Source organism: Conger conger, chromosome 14 (assembly GCF_963514075.1).
Source record: "Conger conger chromosome 14, fConCon1.1, whole genome shotgun sequence".
Taxonomy (NCBI): Eukaryota; Metazoa; Chordata; class Actinopteri; order Anguilliformes; family Congridae; genus Conger; species Conger conger.
In genome coordinates, this window is record NC_083773.1 from 28,319,093 (window position 1) to 28,339,504 (window position 20,412).

At 41.4% G+C, this 20,412-nt stretch overlaps 1 protein-coding gene across 2 annotated transcripts; it reads left to right on the top strand.

The window, feature by feature from the left end:
* The first annotated feature begins 2,137 nt into the window (after positions 1–2,137).
* Positions 2,138–19,375, top strand: LOC133110547 (calcium-binding and coiled-coil domain-containing protein 1-like). 2 transcript variants are annotated; one of them, XM_061220738.1, is made up of 14 exons: positions 2,138–2,305; positions 3,946–4,091; positions 5,770–5,872; positions 7,817–8,019; positions 8,966–9,178; positions 9,559–9,707; positions 10,405–10,474; positions 10,909–11,163; positions 13,705–13,830; positions 14,184–14,279; positions 15,083–15,170; positions 15,640–15,872; positions 16,183–16,277; positions 17,721–19,375. In XM_061220738.1, exons 2-14 carry the CDS (start codon positions 3,960–3,962, stop codon positions 17,746–17,748), a joined length of 1,791 nt encoding a protein of 596 aa, XP_061076722.1. In that variant the 5' UTR covers positions 2,138–2,305; positions 3,946–3,959; the 3' UTR covers positions 17,749–19,375. The 2 variants fall into 2 exon arrangements, with proteins under 2 accessions (XP_061076722.1, XP_061076721.1); XM_061220737.1 differs by lacking the exon at positions 2,138–2,305 and adding an exon at positions 2,581–2,692.
* Positions 19,376–20,412: the final 1,037 nt, after the last annotated feature.

Genomic DNA, 20,412 nt, shown 5'->3' on the forward strand with positions numbered 1-20,412 from the left:
GCGATCTTAAAACCTAAATGATTTAATAAATTACTTTCTGTACTTTCTGGCCGATTCTTAGATTTAGCGCAAGGTTTATCCGTATTCTTAGAATTCCCAATGTGCTCGTTTTAAAAGTGCGAGAAATGTATTTAAGACTGCCGGTTCAAGCACCAATGAATCGAATTTGCTTCCCTACTGTACACCCACATGGTGACATAAAGCTACAGATTGACTTATGATGACTATAAGAATAACCTTGTTACGCAGTTCAAATGGAATAAAACGGCTATATTGGAAAAGTGTGTAACATTCTGGAGGCTTATTCAGTCATATAAATTCATACAGTTTCGATATGCACATACATGTAGAGTACTACTATACACCGGACACATGCAGATAAATACATTCCCTCTCCTACGAACACAAACGGACAGAGGCTATAACCTATTCTCATACTCTCTCACGGAGTTTTCCGTGAAATAAATAGGCTAAACAAATAAATAAATAATCAAATTCTAATCAGACACAGATAGTCTACACACACGGACGCACACCGCTCTAGGTAATCCTAGTAGTACTATACACGTTGAATGTTGAACATACACACAAGAATGTTTTTTTTAATTGATTTGTTTTTGTGAAGATATGTAATTATCTTTATTATTGTTGTTGTTTCATGTAAAAACACGGAATAACATGTGTAATTGACCTTGCGTTAGTTAAGTAGGTATCATCCTATTAAATTTTGCATTCAGAAATCCTACTTTCATTTAGTGATGTTGGCACAATGATTTCAGCTCATTTAATTGTAAATTTCCCGCACATTTGCAAGCTTGGCCCTTTAGCCATGGCAATGACATTAATCTGGCTAATGCTCACAGTGAATGACCGGCCAATAATGAACCTCATCGTGATAGAACAAATAATCCCCCAATTAATTAAGATCAGTACTGTTGTCATTTTGAATGCAGAGTGCGTTGCTTCTAATGTCCAGCCATTGACCAAGAGGCACACGCCGTAAAGTTAAAAAACAACAGAAATATTTCTTCTTCAGTCGTGCGCTTTATAGCCTGATACAAGACTGAACTGAGCCGGCGGGCCTGTGCCAGTCAGGTGTTCTTCCTAAAGACTTCTTGGTTAATGCGCACTGCCGCCTAGCGTTCATAAGTAACAGTCTTCATGGGTCTAAAATGAGGACCGCGAGACACTATCAGATAATCAATTTACACGACTTTACATGGCTTATAATTGAAAACCTCCCAGCACTGACACTAATCACATTTGGTGTATAACACTGAAGTTAAATCCTCCAGTACTTCCACGTCACTGACTGTACACAACCCTAGCTATGGAAGCAGCTGTAACACAATATGGTAGCCTATGCCTGGCCTCTTTCCTGCTCGAGGTTTTAAGTCTCATGTTACTTGGAGTCAGCTGCGACCTGATACTGTTTACCCACGAGGCGGCTTTATTTGATTCAACTGTGTAGACACAAAATCATAATTCAATTGATCGGAGTTGCACAGTTGCAAATAATTTATTAAACATATTAACGCCCTTGTTCGTTTACTTTGTCACCTACTTACTTTGTCCTTACATTTTACTCACCGACTTGACGATTTGAGCTCTTATTATAATAGGCTACTTAATTAATTATTTAATTAATTAATTAATTAAATTTGTTGGCAGATTTTCAATCAGAATTAGAATGTCTATGATGTTTGTACAACTTCACTGAATAAAAAAAACGTCATAACACCGTTTTTAGAATAAATAGTCAAGTTGCATAGTTACACAATGCGCATTTGCCTCTAGTCAGATTGTACGCTACATTGACTCAGAAACGAATGCGAAAAAAAGGAAGAAAGAAAGCTTTGACATTTTCCGCATCCACATGCTAGCCTTTTGGAAACTGTAGTCCTTGTAACGTGCCAGCGAGGCGGCTTAGCCCTATTAAACTGTTTTAAGGAAAAACATACGAAACAACATTCCCCTACATGCAACGCGTTTTACGCAACCATGGCGTATACGGAATACCTTCTCGTCAACGGAAATTGTAGTTTATTTTCAAGTATCGTGCAAATATGTAATACTATACAGAACATCATCCCCCATAGTCCATCGCAACTGCCCACGCTGCCATGCCTGTGTTTTTGTTATTGTTGAAGGTGGCAAGCTTAGTGGAGTAGCTGACACATTGAGGGCAAGTTGACAGCCGAACTCTTTGTTTCCCTTTAGTTAACAGCAACATTATTATTATTGTAAAAATCCACTATTCCGTATTTTCTAGTTATTTTCATTCACTTGGAAATCCGGATAGTAGGTGAGTATCACAGTACGTTCAATGGTAGGCTATGCCTGTGTTTGATTTTAGAATATTTATTTCTGTAATAAAATGTTCTCGTGTTACATGTGATTTATTTAACATAGACTACAATACAATTCTAATAATGAAATTGATTGTTGCATCGTAACTGTTATGGTCTAGGCTATTGGTTCACGATTTTCTAACGATGCTTGTATTTTATATCGCTCTGATTGAAGCTATTCAAATTTTGCGAATCGTTCTGTGATTTCTATATAATTGACCAATAGCTTGTTGCTAGTACCATTATGATCCGCTTCCATGTATTTCAAAGCATCCCACAAAATCCCGTTGATCAGCTTGTCCGGCTCTCTTCTCGCGCTGCCTGCGTGGTCTATGGCTCAGGTAGTCGCCTGCCAAATGTGCTTGAACAGAGTGTTGCCTAGGCTTGTATGAGTAGCCTGAGCAATGCATACCTGCTATTTTAAATAAAACGTTAAAAAAAGGTTTACCGAGCAGGCTTTTATGATCAAAGCCAATCATAGTTTATTAGAGAATACGGCTAATTGCCGGACAGAGATCACATACCAATACTCAGAAATTTGGCAGGAGCTTTATTTAAACATTTGAAAAAAACATAATGTAGCCTATTACAGTCTTCGTGAATAAGATGCACAGACTCGTCCATGTTTTCGTCTTCAAAAAATGCACAGTCAGTGCGCACTGTTAATTGGAGTAAAGGTGACAGCTGTTTCCACTATTTCTGAATGCATTTACTTATCTAGTAGTTCGCGTGACCTGAACTGGTATTTAGTAACGGTTCGTCACGGAACACTTAGCCTAAGTTTCCAGTTCGAGCTGTTGTTGGTGGCAATGATGTGACTGTTTATTTTGATTTATTTATTACTGACCCCTCTTCATCAGTCCTTCAGGCTTTGATGACCTTGCATACATTTCCAAAACAAGTGTCCTCCAATTACCTCTTCTCTTAGTTGCTTCCATGGTTTCCCAGAAGAAAATTCTCAGTAGACTGCAGCCTCAGGATTCAGAGAATTGCACAACTTGCTGTAACCTTAACCCTAAGTTCTCGTGCTGTTTTGCTCAGGGCTCTTGCAATAAAGTATTTATAACACATTCTGACAGAGGAATAACACTGGCATGAATTGATTGAAAATACTTTAATTTATAAGCTAGGGTGATACTGTAGTCACTATCAGGCCTTGGTACCTTGCCTTATCCTAATAAGGAAACTGAGAGGTGTGATTCAGAATGCATTGTTGTTGGTTTTCTTAGCATATTCTTAAAATTTAAATTAAATTCTGTAACTGTTTAATAAGACATGCCGTCAAACGGAAAAGGATTCACCCCTATGAGTAAAAATGCTAATGCTAATTCACACATGAAGATGTAATGTATGTTTGATCTGTCTCTGTGTGGAAGACCCTTTGGCTTTTGCTTGTGTTGATCCAAAACTTGCATTCATTCTGGTGTGCTGCACAGTTGTAATGCTATTTTTCCATAGTGTTGTGTAGTGAGTTCTGTATTGACATTTCCTGCTGAGTTTATGATTGGTACGGATTAATAAGTGAGGATTTGTTGGGATCAAAACAGAACAGTGATTCCCCTCCCCCTTCTCCCCTGTCCTCCCCCTATTAAAGGTGGTTTTGTTGTCATGGAGAAGTTGTGGAAGGTAAAGTTCCGGAATGTGGGGCGGGGCTACTTCCCTCAGAGCCGGGTGGAGTGCCACTACAGCCTCAGTGCACAGCACGCCTGGGCCAACTGCGACTGGATCGGACTCTTCAAGGTATAGCGCATTTCAGCAGCTATGGTTTCCTGCACAGTTATGGTTATGAACAGTTCTTAAGCATTATTGTCCATGAGGGCGGAATGGGCAATTGACCTATAGCCCTGAGCAATTTAGGCAGATGCAAAACTGGACCCACTGGCTTATCACTATTGGTTACCTTGCTGTCTGCCTGCACCAAAACCACATGAACTGGGACTGCTAAATCTCACGTGCCAAACTGAGTTTGTGAAAAAGTGAAGTGCCTGTTAAGGACAAATGTTGGTTGAATGCAGGCCAGTGCCTGTACAGCTCAGCTGGTGGACTATAGAGGGATTTAGCAAATGGCAGCACATGCTTTGAAGGGGAGCGTGTGCTTCTCTGTGCTCTCGAAAATTGTCAGATGACATTGCAGCAGTAAGATTGGGGCTGAAAGTATGGCAAGTATATTTGGCCCTTCCAAACTGGGAGAAAAGAGAGAAACACTAAACAAAATAATTGTACAATGAAATAGAGAAAAGGGAAGTTGGTGCAATGAATGCACTGCAATGGTTAGGCAACCTGTAATTCATAAAACTTCCATTCTTAGTTTTTTGAAAAAACTGGTCACTATGTTCTTTGGAGACCTGCTGCCATAATAAATTGGCCATAACTGGAATCTCTGTCAGTCTCGTCCCACAGAAAAATGACCACACATTTTCTTCGGTAAAAAAACCCCTGTATTATGCAAATTGTCTCAGAGAAATTGTCTATACATTCATTGTATAAGAGAAATATGGATCAATGTCTCTGTCTACAGTATATTTAAAGCACTGTTGCTCAATGGAGTTATGCACACAGTAAGCACTTTATTAGGTAGACTTATACACCAACTTATTAATGCAAATATTTAATCAACTAACCATGTGGCAGCAACTAAGGTCAAGAGGTTCAGTTGTTTTTCAGACCAAATGACAGAATGGAGAAGAAATGTGATCTAAGTGACTTTGACTGTGGAATGATTGTTGTTGCCAGACAGGGTGGTTTGAGTATCTCAGAAACCGCTGATCTATTGGGATTATCACGCACAACAGTCTCTAGAGTTGACAGAGAATGGTGCGAAAAACTAAAATCATCCAGTGAGCAACAGTTCTGCAGGGAAAAAACACCTTGTTAATGAGAGAGATCAGAGGAGAAGGGCCAGACTGGTCAAAGCTGACAGGAAGGTGACAGTAACGCAAATAACCACACATTACACCAGTTGTATGCAGAAGAGCATCTCTGAACACAGAAAGCATCAAACCTCTCAGTGGATAGGCTACAGTAGCAGAAGACCAATAAGTCTAAAAAAGAAGTCTCATAAATACCTAATAAAAATTCACAGCGTAACAACCGCAGTCAGGGCACCGCTTCCAACCAGTCATGGGTTTTAAGCATCATGCACATGCAGTTTCCAGAACTGTCATTTTTTGTTCTCCTTGGCTGTACTGGTATATGAGTGATACTATTTGAGTAAAGTACATAAGTAATGTCACTCACGTACTTAATCATTGGTAAAACAAGGCGACTCTTGTCAACAGTATTGATAATGAAAACAAACGCATTTAATCCCCCTACTCTCTCCCTCTGTCCTGCTCACTCTGGTGAACAGAAGAGATTACTTTGGCAGGACACACTGTACACTTTCACAATGCCAATGTGATGTTTCTGCCCTTCTCAGGTCGGTTGGTCTTCCCTGAGGGACTACCACACCTTTGTTTGGGCTCTTGCCCCAGCAAACTACACAGAGGGAACCAATGTCAACTGCTGTGTGCATTTCCAAGGTACCCCTGCCGCCATGCCCTCTGGCCCCGAGGGGGAGGGGAGTGAGTGTGAAAAAGAGAAAGATTACAATCTTGTTTTTGTCAGTGCTGTCTGGCAGTCTTCCAGATCTTCGACCCCCCCCAGCATGCTTTCTTCACTTTCAGTGCAGCTGACTGCTGTTTGAGTGACAGGACCTCAACACCGTCATTTATGGCCCCCATAAAGTCTGCAGATTGTTTACCTGATACAGACACTTTGAATGTGAGGGTTTCAGTATTTTGATTTAAGGATTTACTGCCATGTCCCCCGGCTTTCCGTCTGTGAGTTAGAGCTTTGGATTGTCAGGCTTGAAATGATACATAGCTTTTTACCAGTCAGAAACAGATTATAGTTATTCATATTTACACAGTGTGAAAATTAAAATAGAAATGAGTGGCCGAGTGCTGGATTAAATCAATATTTTACTCATAAATTAATGAACGGAAGGTTTGCTTCTTCCTTGTTGCTTGGTTGATAGAAGTTACAGTGAACTGAATGTAATATTCTTTTCACATTCAGAAATTGTTTTGTTCAGTTTCTGATTCACACTTTTTTCTAGAAATGTTTACTTCTACTGGAAGGAAATTTCAAATTAATTTAGTTGTTGCATAGATACAGAGAGTTGCTCACAGTCGTGTAACTTCCTGACTTCATTGCATCCTGTCTTCACACTGAGAACCCTTCATCTGTGCCTAGTGTGAGCAACTCAAAAACACTGCAAATGAGTATTTACTTTTTAAACATACAGGCGTATAGGTCATTAGTTTTCTGTAGCTGCATATTTACTGAAAGTGTTCAGGAAGGGTACGACACCACTGCCTTACCTGGGAATGAGACCTGCATCCTTTCATATAGAGGCACAGCGGCTGTGTTCCAGTCTTTTCCACAGACTGAAAATGCATGTCACCTGCAAGCTGATAAATGATGCAATTTCCTGAAAATGCCTTTTAGAAATCACTAGAAATACAGTATTTCTAAAATTATAAATACAGACTCCCATTTCAGACCTGCCTCCCTGTAAATAATGTCAATATCACTTTTTTCTATTCATTGGAGTTATTTTCTCCCCTTCCCTAATATACTGCCTTATTTGTAAAGGATCGCGGTTTTGTTTATGGAACGTAATCATACAGAATGCGTACAAGTTCATTTTTGGCCCTCCTCATTCAGGGTGTGAATTTACTGAATTATGGACCCTATTAGCGGCTCATCGTGTGAGCACGGGGCCTCTTTTGTGCCGAGCTCCAGTAACAGTTGCGCGGTAGTGTGTAAAGACTTATGACTGCCAGCCAGCCGGGCCAAATGTGTAATTGCACACTATATCAGAATAGGCTATCCAGAAAGAGAATCATAAACTACAGGCAAAAGGAGAGGTCATTAATATGGATTTTGATATAAAGAGAGTTTCCTGGGGGAAATGATCAAGTTATGTGTTGAAAGGACTGTAGGCAGCTCAGGTTGCTGCAGCAGAGCCCCATTGTTTGGTCCTCTGTGTGTAAATTAGAGCCCCAAACCCGATCGATGGGTTTGGAAAGAGAAGGCGTAATGCTGGAAAGCAGAGAGAAATCAGGCCGCGCGCGATTGCGGACGAAGGAGGAGGCGGGGTGGAGGGGTCGCAGGGGTTCAGCCGAGGGGAGCCGCAGTGCTTATTGGAGACCTCCGGCTGATTGACAGCTTAAAGACCCGGGAGAGTTTGCTACACAGATCAATGCTTACGCCACAAGTCATAGAAATTAGAGTGCGAAGAAGGGTTAAACAATAATATGGAGAAATATGGTGGTACTAGCAGGTAGAGGTACTGTAATTTCCTCCTGTAGAGGTGTGAGTATGGGAGCTGACAGAGGGGGCGAGATGGGCCTGTGATTGTACAGACTGTCTGACCTCTCTCTGCGATGCCCTGTCCTGCCCTGTCCTGCCCCCCTCAGCCTCGTACCTGCCCCGGCCTGGCCAGGACGAGTACCAGTTCGTGTACGTGGACGGGACGGGTGAGGTGTGTGCTCGCAGCGCCCAGTTCTCTTTCTGCGCCCCCAAGCCTCTGGACGAGCTGGTCACTCTGGAGCAGGAGAGGGACGGAGACGAGGAGGGAGGGGACATCCTGCTGGTGGTGCCCAGGGCTGAGCTGCTGCAGGTGGGGGCTTGGGTCGACCGGGGCCCGGGGTGGAAGGTGGGGCCTGGAGGCAGGATATGGGACCAGAGTGGGGTGGGTTGGGGAGGGTAGTGTGAATATCTATTGATCTCCTTTCCTATCTATGAAATGAGGATGGAGGAAAAGATTGTATCTCATAATTTATCTCTTATTGTTTTTTCATTTCACATACGTATTGCAGAAAAGTGATTCCAATGAAAACTGGCATCTATGACATAATAAAAAATATTATTTGTTGCTTTGCTGTTAGTTTCAACATCTTTCTCTACTTTTCGTTTCACTCTTTCAACCTCTCATTCTTTCTCCATCTCTCTTTTTCTCTCCATCTCTGTCCTTCTCTCTCCGTATCTCTACTTTCTGTATCATCTCTCTTTATCTGTGCTTCATCTCTCTCACCCCACTCTCATTTCCAGTCAATATGCTTTATAGGCATAAAATATATGCTGTGAATATTGCTAGGGCAAGCAAAAAAAATTAAATAAAACAATATAAAACAAGTTGTAAAACAGTTCAAGGAGAACAACAATTACTAGCATTTTGATAGTGTGAACTTTAAAATATTAAATAAATATGTTTTATCACTTTCTTTGGAGTCACTTGTTGTCTCTCAGGCTATGGCAAGCAGAATTATACAGTCAGTGAGCACTTTCTTTTATTTCAGTCTTTATTTATTAGACTTATTTTTTAGGCTTTTTGGTCTTCTGCTGCTGTAGTCTATCCGCTTTGAGGTTTGACGTGTGTTCAGAGATGCTCTTCTATATTCCACATGTGTGGTTATTTGCGTTACTGTGGCCTTCCTGTCAGCTTTGACCAGCCTGGCCATTTGGCAGTTTTTCTTATGGTATTATTATTGAGAACGCAGTTATTGTTTTGAAAGAATTTAAGTCCAAATAAAGGGAGTTTTAAAATAAAAGATTCTCTCTCTCAGAGCCGTTTGGAGGAGTGTCTGCGGGAGAGGGCTGAGTTCCTCCAGGCCCGGGAGGAGGAGGAGAGGAGGCTGAAGAGCGAGCAGGAGGTGAGAGAGGGGGCGGAGCAGACGTGGGAGAAGGCGCGGGACGGGCTGGAGTGCCAGGTCACGGATCTGAAGGAGAAACTCCGACAGAACACAGAAGAGTTGCAGAGCTTGGAGGACAAACTGCAGGTACGGCCAGTCCCCCTGCAGTGTAGAGGGCCGCGGGGCAGACAGATCCCGCGGCTGTCCCGGCCAATAACAGGGTGCCGCCATCTTTCCGGCTGTTGAGTGCGCCGTAAAAGGAGGAACAGCAGAGAGCGGCCTATCAGGCCCCCGTGAAGCTGCTCTCTGTGTGAAGTTTTGATATGGAAATCAATAAACACAATGTGCTGAGATATGAGCCGCATAGCTCATTCCGGCGGATGGTGAGTGATTCAGGAAGTGAGGTGCACTTTACAAGATGTGGCTCGCCGCGTCCCCTTCCTCTGCTGACTCAGCATTAAACGTGGGAGTGAAACGCACCAGCGCCCACCTCCTCAGCGTACCCCTTGCTTCTCCTCCTCTCGCAGAAGGGCCAGTCTTCTCTGGAGGCCGTGACCACGGAGAGGGACAGCCTATTGGCTGAGAGAGCCCAAAGCCAGCAGCGAATCAGAGAGCTGGAGGATGACATCAAAGCCCTTAGGCAAAGAGGGCTGGAGACAGAGAGTGAGGTGGAGAAGTGAGTTTACCATCTGTGGTTTTGTCTGCCCTTCTGTTACTCTGTGCATCTGTATGTCTGTCTGTATCTGTCCATCATTACCTCTGTCAGTTCATTAGTCAGTGCACATACAGTACTGTGCAGAAGTCTTAGGCACCCTCGACTTTATTATTTATATGTTTTTTTTGTGTGTGTTAGTATAAAAGAACACATTTGAGATTTCCAAATATTCATTTTCCGAAAGATTTAATTTTACAGAGACATTTTTGAATTTAATTTTAAAAAGTTACATATTACAGTTAGCAATTGACTACTTTTTATATAAAAACTTTATATCACAATCAAGGCTGTCTGCGGAAGATCTGTGGCAAGTTCTCCAACATGCTTGGAACAACCTCCTTGCTGACTGTCTTATAGAACTGCAGGACAGCGTTGGCTATCTCAGAGAAGTGATACAGTTTTAACACAGTTTTGGTCACAAAAAATATTGATTTGATTCAGTTTCACTGATTCACTATTCTGCCAAATTACTAAAATGTAACGTAAAATGTATAGTACGTAGTATAAGACCTTTCATTGAATTATTTGGAAAGAATCTTATCTGTACAGAATGTAATACAGGTGCCTAAGACTTTTGCACAGTACTGTATCTGTCCATAAGTTTGTACATATGTGACTCAGTCTTATGTGTCAGTGGTCAATCGTTTTTTCTCTGTAGGATGAAAGAGAGAGTGAAAAAGATGTCAATGCAAAGGAGGGATGAAGAGGAGGAGAAAAAGAGCCTGCAGGTATACTCCACCCCTCATAAGTGTGACGGACTCGCACACTCCATACTCCCACTGTGCAATTACTCATTCAGCACTGATTACTCGGGTTTTACTCCACCCTGCATGCTGTGCCACACTCCTTAGTCACACTGTTTAAATACACCTCCTCTACACTCCTTACCTACCCTTCACTAATACACTAATACTTATTGGACACCCAGGGTGGGAGGGTTTTAGTCAGCTGGGTAGCCCCCGTCTTGTTGGCCAAGAGCAAACCCATTTAACTGGCTGCTTTACTGCGCAGGAAGTATATCACGTAACGGCCGCTCCATTTACGAGTGCAAAGGAGTGGCAAGCACATCTGTGTGCAAATGTCCGTAGCTAGCGCGTTGCAGTGTTGAGACAGACTGCAGAGAAGCGTAAGTACCCCTCTCCGCCCCTCTCCCCGCCCCCAGACGGAGACGGAGGCGGCCCTGGGGGAGCAGCGGTGCCTGCGGGGACGCCTGGACTCCAGCACGCGCTCGGTGGAGGCTCTGCGGGCGGAGCTCAGCGACATGGCGGCGCAGCGGGACCACGCACAGGCCGAGCTCCACCAGGCCCGCCTCCAGGCCGCCCAGCTCACGTTGCAGTTGGCTGACGCCGGCCTCGCCCTGAGGGAGGGGCGGGCCAGCTGGGCTCAGGACAGGGAGGCACTGCGCAACGGCGCTGAGGTGAGGCGGGCTGCACCCCACCAAAAACAACACAACTACATATCTACACACTGGATTACATTTATTTAACACAACTACATATCTCTACACACTGCATTACATTTATTTAACACAACCAACTACATATCTCTACACACTGCATTACATTTATTTAACACAACTACATATCTACACACTGCATTACATTTATTTAACACAACTACATATCTCTACACACTGCATTACATTTATTTAACACAACTACATATCTCTACACACTGCATTTCATTTATTCAACACAACCAACTACATATCTCTACACACTGCATTACATTTATTTAACACAACTACATATCTACACACTGCATTACATTTATTTAACACAACTACATATCTCTACACACTGCATTACATTTATTTAACACAACTACATATCTCTACACACTGCATTTCATTTATTCAACACAACCAACTACATATCTCTACACACTGCATTACATTTATTTAACACAACTACATATCTACACACTGCATTACATTTATTTAACACAACTACATATCTCTACACACTGCATTTCATTTATTCAACACAACCAACTACATATCTCTACACACTGCATTACATTTATTTAACATGAGCAACTACATATCTCTACACACTGCATTACATTTATTTAACACAACTACATATCTACACACTGCATTACATTTATTTAACACAACTACATATCTCTACACACTGCACTACATTTATTTAACACAACCAACTACATATCTCTACACACTGCATTACATTTATTTAACATGAGCAACTACATATCTCTACACACTGCATTACATTTATTTAACACAACTACATATCTACACACTGCATTACATTTATTTAACACAACTACATATCTCTACACACTGCATTACATTTATTTAACACAAGCAACTACATATCTCTACACACTGCATTACATTTATTTAACACGAGCAACTACATATCTCTACACACTGCATTACATTTATTTAACACAACTACATATCTCTACACTCTGCATTACATTCATTCAACACAACCAACTACATATCTACACACTGCATTACATTTATTTAACACAACTACATATCTCTACACACTGCATTACATTTATTTAACACAAGCAACTACATATCTCTACACACTGCATTACATTTATTTAACACAACTACATATCTCTACACACTGCATTACATTTATTTAACACAACTACATATCTCTACACACTGCATTACATTTATTTATCACAACTACATATCTCTACACACTGCATTACATTTATTTAACACAACTACATATCTCTACACACTGCATTTCATTTATTTAACACAACTACATATCTCTACACACTGCATTACATTTATTTAACACAACTACATATCTCTACACACTGCATTACATTTATTTAACACAACTACATATCTCTACACACTGCATTACATTTATTTATCACAACTACATATCTCTACACACTGCATTACATTTATTTAACACAACTACATATCTCTACACACTGCATTTCATTTATTTAACACAACTACATATCTCTACACACTGCATTACATTTCTTTATACTGTAGTATATATACAGTGCAATACATGACATCCATCCCGCACAGTTAAAAGTAATATATTATTACAAACGCAGCATGTCATAAAAGTACATAAATGTTTACTACCTAACATAGTCAGTGAACACAAACATTTTTTTTTTAAATATATATAGCTTTTAATTCAATGTAGTATTTACAGTACTGTGTAGTGGAATAATAATGATAATTCACATTTGTCTTGGACTGGACATTTCTAGCACGCACACCACGATGGGATACCGCATATTAATTTAGGCTTCATGATTCGGCCACATGGGGGCGTCGTCCACTCCACTGAGACGTAAAATTAGTTAATTTTATCCTCAGTTATTTTTTTAAGAATGAAAATTAAATCTGTGTCCAAATACTCCACTGGTGCCTACTGACCTATATGAACATAAGTCATCATTTAGAGGGTTGGCAGTGATCACATAGTTACAGTATTACACAGATTTCAAGCCTTGTTGCCTTTTATTAGCAAATTTATTATGCTGGAAATAAAAAGGAAAATAAACAGTTAGTTGTGATTAATTAATTGTGCATTCTATGACAATTGCACATTTTGACGGAGCTGAAACTCTTATTTTAAACACCATGCTTAATTAAGACATGCAGAATATAAAAACAGCATTTGAATTGAAATGAGTCAGTCATTTAATTTTATCACTCCATCCAGGCTATACATTCCAAACGCTTTCAAGCGGGTTGCACTGTATATAATGTCTTAGTGGCCATGACTTTTATTTTGACATGACTTTGACAAGTATCGTCGATTTTATATTGATTAGTTGTTTTTCATATTGATTGGCTGATTACAGTTTTCTGCTGGTGTGTATTTTCAAACTGAAAGAAAGGCTTGGTGCCAATTGGCCACGTCAGCGCACCATTCATAGAGGTGACCCAATGTGTGGTGAGTGTATGGCTGACTGCCACGCCCTCCTGTAGATGGACAGAGAGAGGGTGCAGAAGCTGAGCCGGGAGGTGCAGAGGAAGGAGGAGTGGCTGCAGGAGGAGAGGACGGAGAGAGAGAAGGTGGAGGCAGAACTGGGAAAAGAGAGGGACAGGAACCGGGTAAACACACACACACACACACTCACATCCATACATACATACATATATTCCTACAAAGGTGCACTGATACAAATATGTTTAGATGCACCTACTGTATATACCCTCCATGTCAGCCCATATTAATGCATGCATCTGATCTCCCCCTCCGCATGTTAACATGCACTTCCTCACACATTCATACACAGACAAATTACACTCCCACCTCACAGCGCCCGCACATACGCACTCATCCACCATGTAACGAGATCCGAGGGAACGCATAAACCTGACACGGGCACAGGTAGTTAGCTTTCCCACGGCAGGAGACACCGCCGTCCTGCGTTGTGATTTTGAAGGAATGCTGCCCCCTGCAGGTTCAGCTGGGCGAGGTGAGGAGGGAGCTGCAGGACCTGAGAGCCAGCTTGCGTGAGGTCCATAAAGAGAAGGAACGGAACCTTCTGGAAAAACAGGCACGTTCACACGGTCTAAAACATCCTGTGTACGTCTGTCCGCTGGACCACAGGCATCCACACCTGGCCAACATTTATCTTATCGCCTGCGAGGCGGGGTTGGGGTCAAATTAGGATTGAACTAGAAGTTTTAGTAATGTGTTTATTTTGAATTCAAACGTTAGTATGCTTTAATAGTAACTGGAATTGAATGGAACTGAAATGGAATTTGCTTGTTTCCTTTCATTCTAAATTTTCATTTTCAGAGTCTTTAGAAAAACCATACAATGTATAAAGGAATAAAGTTGAAAAGCTTATTATATATCTTAAGAGCATTCCATTAGGAGTTAGTAATGTTATGGCATTGTATATAATCCATTAGTTATACAATAAATTATGCATTAATAATCATGAAAATAAATATGTGTATATTTGGTATATAAAATACAGAAATAAAATGTAAATCTTGTGTTCATTAAAAAAACATACAAATTCAGTGTTACTACAGCTATCATGCTTGTTTTTTTTCTTCACATTTTCCCCAGCTATAATTGTGGGCTGATCCAGGATATCAAACTGGGGCCTCATGTTCCCAGTGCTATATACCCCTATAATGAGTTATACCCCTAGACCAACTCTAGGTTTGGCTCCTGGTTGGCTCACCACTGATAATCTAGGGATGCAGAGGGATGTAACTAGCATAAAGAAATAAATAAGAGTTCCTCATGCAATGCAGTGTGTAGGGATGGGATGCAGTGGGCAGGTGTACCCTGTCACACTCATTGGTTGTCTCATGCCTTGATGCGGCGCGTGGGTTCTTGCAGCACCTGATGGAGTACATCCGTCAGCTGGAGCAGAGGCTGGAGACAGTAGCCGATGCCAAGTGGAGCGAGGCGGCCCTGAACGCCAGCTGTGAGTGGCCAACCACATCCTCCAAACCTCCATAATTAATGCTCCAAAGTGCTCAAGCCATTTTAATTTTGATTAAAGCCATTTAATGTTTTCATCTTTCTGAATGTGGGGTATGTCAATGTGTGTTCCTACAAATAAACATCAAAACATACAGTCAAGCTTTCATATCTTCCCTGCTTAAAAATCAATGTACAAATGTACCCATATGCATAATGCTGGGATGAGGCATACCACAGTATATATGAGGCATTACTATCGGCTAACTAGCTGCGAACATTTTTCTATGGCTTTTTCTACAGGTAGCTAGATCATGTATAGAATATTCCTTCACTGAGTATTATTCCATTTCTTAGTTTTAGTATTCTGTCTTGCCAAGAATACCACACTGAAAATGCGGTGTGACAAATAAAAGGCTTACATTTTTATCTTCATCTGCAATGGCGTGAATGTGTTGTGTGTGTCCGTGCAGCTCGCCCCAGTAGCCCCTTCGTCAGCTCTGAGGATGAGAACCCTGAAGCCCTGCAAACGTCCCACCCTTCCGGGAAACTGGTCACCTACACTCTGTGCAGCCCCCCTGAACCAGAGATGCTGCTGTTTCCCGGTGACGTTCAGTCACAAAGACAGGTCGTCATCAGCCAACCGGGCCCCGTCTCCTCGCCACGGCAACCAGAGGACGACACCCTCCCGCATAGCTCAGAGTCGGTAAGCGGGGCAGTCGTGTATGAACTAGGGGACCATCAAGGGTCCTGCTAAACCTGAATACCTGAGAATCTGGCCTGTGCCAAACCAATTTGTGTGTCCATAATTGTCCATTGCATCACTGGCCCTGATATAGGCCCTTAATTATTATGAATCCTCAGCTTTGGATTCGGGGAAGCCTATAGAGCAGTCATGCATGGGAATGTCTTTTCGGCTCTCTCACTGGAGTCTTTTCTTAGGGAGTCCCTTTCTATTGTTTTTGTATATTTGTTCATGCCTATACGTTCATGTCTCTCTCATGTCCATAAACAAGGAGGGGGAGGAGCAGGAGGTGGGGCACTCCGGAAGCCAGAGCTGTGAGGAGGAAACGGCCCTGCTGCTGCCGGATCACAGGAGCACCATCTTCAGGTAGCTACAGTGGCTTCTGCTGCCTGTGGGTCAAATTCCATCTGTGCCTCCTTCTACAGAAGGGCTCTCCTGCTGCTGCTGCTCATTTCAGCCAGCTCTTAACTGACCAATTAAAACAGCTTAAGCACTTAACTCGCCTCACTGGATTTTCCAGTCTCATTGAAAACACAAGAACCAGGAGACCCCAGTGGTCTATGGATTAGTGGCCCTTGCTTTTCAGGGACTCAACTCCACAGGGAAGGAAATGAATAGATTCTAATTCAGAAAAATCAAGATTGACGCAAATCTAATTTCACATGCAGTACAGGTCATTCACAGAATTATTTCAGTAATCATTCACTGAGAGATATGGGTGCACATACTAGGTGGATGAACACCCAGAAATATTATTCCACTGTATATAAAATTGGTGACCCCACTCTGGGTTTATGGGCCATTCCCGGATGGGCTAACATATGCTATGTTGGATAGGCAGGGGCCAACAAATGAGCTTGATTTACACCCCAATTCCAACCCATCCTTAACCTCATTAGACTTACAGGCCCATCTCTCTGTTTGTCTTTTACAGTAACCGTGGGTCAATGGAATGGTAATTGGATGTCTTTGAATTAATTGTGCTACTGGATAAGCAACCCCTGATATTCAACAGATCGAAACATTAATGAGAGAGCAAGCACAAATTCCTAACAAATTAAATTAAAAGGTGGTTCAAAAATAAATTCTTGCTTCACTTCAACTTTATGGGCATATGGGTCTTTTAATATTGCCACCAAAAATGTGTTTACAAGGCAGGTAGAGCTCCCATTATTCACATGAATGCCAGATGCGTACGCATTGTATATGATCATATATGAGGTCCTCAATCTTACAACCCCCAGGCACTGGGGTTGTATATGTAGAACAGGGAATGTGAGAAGCCATTAGCGATACAGGTTTACCATTAGCATGGACAGGGGTAGGCAGGGCGTAGCAGGGCATAACCTGTGTCCAGAAAAATGCAGAAGTTACGGGGCAGGTCTGTCAGAACAAAGAATGTCCGGTGAAAGCTCTATATCACTGGCATGAAAATCATTGAGAGTCCCCACTGACAAAAGGCAAAAGGAAGAATGCCAAAGGGCCAAGTACTGAGCCTTGAGGTACGCCTCCTGAGAGCAGAGGTCAAACTTCACCCAGCAACCTGTCAAAGCCGTCCATTTCTCAGAGCATGCCCAGCTTGGATGAACAGAATACCGAAGAGAAAGAAGCAAGTGGAGTTGCTAAAGATGCAAGGTGGAGAACAGGGAGGGAAAAAACTGTGGGCTGTAGGGATGATTTACCATTGGGCAGCTCACAACCAATTTTCAGCATCATTAAAGTATCATTCAGCATCTAACTCCATTGCCCCTATCCTCTTTATGTGCATGCAGCCTTACCATCTCCTCTGTCTCTGTTTCTCTTCTGCAGTGAGCTTGCAGACTCCCCCCTGTGGTGAGACGTAGTGGCGCAAGAGGAATGCTCTGCCTGTTGCATACAAAAACGACCTATGCAATATTGGTATACAATGTTTTACACATAAGAACTTGAATAGAACCTATACAGTTTGTTTGTACATGACGCTATATCCCACTGCCTCATGCTAAATCTGTGACATGATCAGAAAAGTTACAGACAGGTATGCTGTGCATGTATTTTACTAAGGGGCAGACAAAGTAGAAGTGATGATTTTGTTGATTTAATTTTAGTTTTGTTAACAGCGAGTGTGAAAAGCGAGTGGGAAAAGTTGTGGATGTGTGTCTGTATTTCCTTTTTTTTGTTTTCAAAGGGGTTTCTATCTTGATTCAGACTCTACTACACATGGATAAGCTAATGTTTACAAGAGCTAAACTAAGCAGCACTGAGCGTCCCCCATTCTGCATTGATTTGTGACCAGTTTCCCTGCTTTGCACCATTTGCACTGACCGTAGACAACTCTTTGTGAGATTAGGCCTTGAACACATGCTTAGTGCTGCTGGTCGCAGTGTTCCGCATATTTGCTTTCTCGTAGCCTGCATCGCTGAATGTTAGCCACCCCAGTGGTGAAGAAAAGCGTGTGTGAACAGGCCCAAATATCAGACAAAATGGAGCTCAGTCAGCACTTCTGTGCACACTGCAGTTACTGTGAATGATTTTATGAACCATTAAAAATGGTTGGAGCGGGGGGTGCTGTCATTCCAAAGCGAATTCTTTGCACTCGTAGATTTGAACACATTATTATGTGCGTTCCATCTGGTTTTCCTGTCTACTCTTCCTCATCACCTACCTTCCTTTTTTTCACTTAAGTGTGAACCATTAAATATTATTCTCACTCATCACTTTTCTAGTTCATTCCTGCTTTCAGGTGAACTATGTGTTGACAGTGAAAGGAACACAGGAGGTGTTTTTGGGTTATTGTTTATCCAGAAATACCATCAAAGACTGATTTGTTTTCACTCTTTTTCCCCTCTCAAAAACTGCCATTGTGACCAGCAGTGGCTAAACCCCACCTTGCTCTTGCACTAAATTCATGACGGCAAAAAACAAAAAAATACAAAAATAATTACATGCAGTGCTAAGGAGTTGTGCAAGATGTGACATACAGTATTTCAATTTGAGCTGTTCTGCTGTACTATTGTGTACTACTGTACCATACCAGGCAGTACTTGTACTGTGTGAAGTATGTGCTAAGGTATGTGCTATTGTACCGTCCTGTTATGTTCTGTTACATTACTGTGCTAGCCTGTACTATTCTGTTGTGCTAAGGTACTGTACTAAAGTCTTTACTATTCTATCTGATTTACATTTAGGAATTGATATGTTTGATATCAGAACTGTTTTTCCTTTGGCTATTCAATTTTCCACTGATAGATAATTGCTTCAGATTTTTTATTAGGAGCAAGTCCTCTTTAATAACAAAGAACAATCATATGTCTGCAAAGTGTTTTTGTATATTCATCATAGCCATTCACTGAGCTTTAAATCTGTACTGTCCTTGCACAAAATACAATAGTATTGTGATAGATAGAATGCATGATGAGAAAAGATGATTTTTGGAAGTGAATTGTGGAAGAGAGAATAAGGACAATTAAACCCTGTTTATACTATGTGCTTTCAGTGTCTTCTTTTTTACACACATTTTGAGTGATAGTTTACTTTTTTGTATCACAGCTACAAAGTTGTGACTTAACAACTTGCAAAGTGTAGCATCCATGGGTGAATGTTCATGTGGTGTTATTTCTTTGTGCTTGGAGAGGTAGTGCCTACTGTATATACTCTCTGTGTCTGTGACAAATGTCCTCAGTCAGCTTTTTTTTTTCTTTTGCTCTTTTGCCTTTTTCTTTGCTTTGCATCTATTTTACTACTACGAAGTATATGATTATGGTTTAGTATTGCCTGGGATATCGCACATACAGTACAGACCCTGTTTTCTGTTTCTCAGTAGGAACACTTCTCTTGGATGTTCCAAGTTCGGCTAGAGACAAATGACCAGTAATGACTGTAAAATGACTTTAAATTAGGTGAATTGCTAGATTTTATGAATGTGAGGTCGATGTTGTATCTCAGTTATAGTCAAGCCAATTACAAACCCTATAAAGAACAACATCCCCATGTAGCTACTTATTGTTACTTACAGTATTATTGTTTAATCTTTAGAAATTATCCTATCCTTGGTCAATAGTATTTATTTATTTTTTACCAGAGAAGCCAGTTTCACCTTTATGCAAGCTCTATGGGAGTGTTTAACTGTAGTTTTCTCAGTAACGATATGCAGGTCCCCACAGAGATAATATAGCTAGCAATAGAATTTTTGTGCAGGGTGTGGTTATCTCTGCAGATCAGGACCTTGGAGCGATATTTCTTTTTTTTGGAGGGGGTCTGTACATTTTTTGTCTTAGATAGACCGCATCAACCCAGCCATTCCTTTTCCTGAGTTAATAATTCAAGATTGTCTGATGCTGTACAAACTTGTGTGGTTGAGGTTCTGCAATGAGAATAAAACACTGTGTGTGCCAGTATTGTCTGATATTGTTTCGAGTAAACAGGACAAAAATACAAGCCTTTTTCTGGGTTACCTCTTGCTTCGGAGGAAGTTGCTGTCAGTTTGAGCCAGTTGTTGTTTAATTGCTTCAGATTGGTTGTG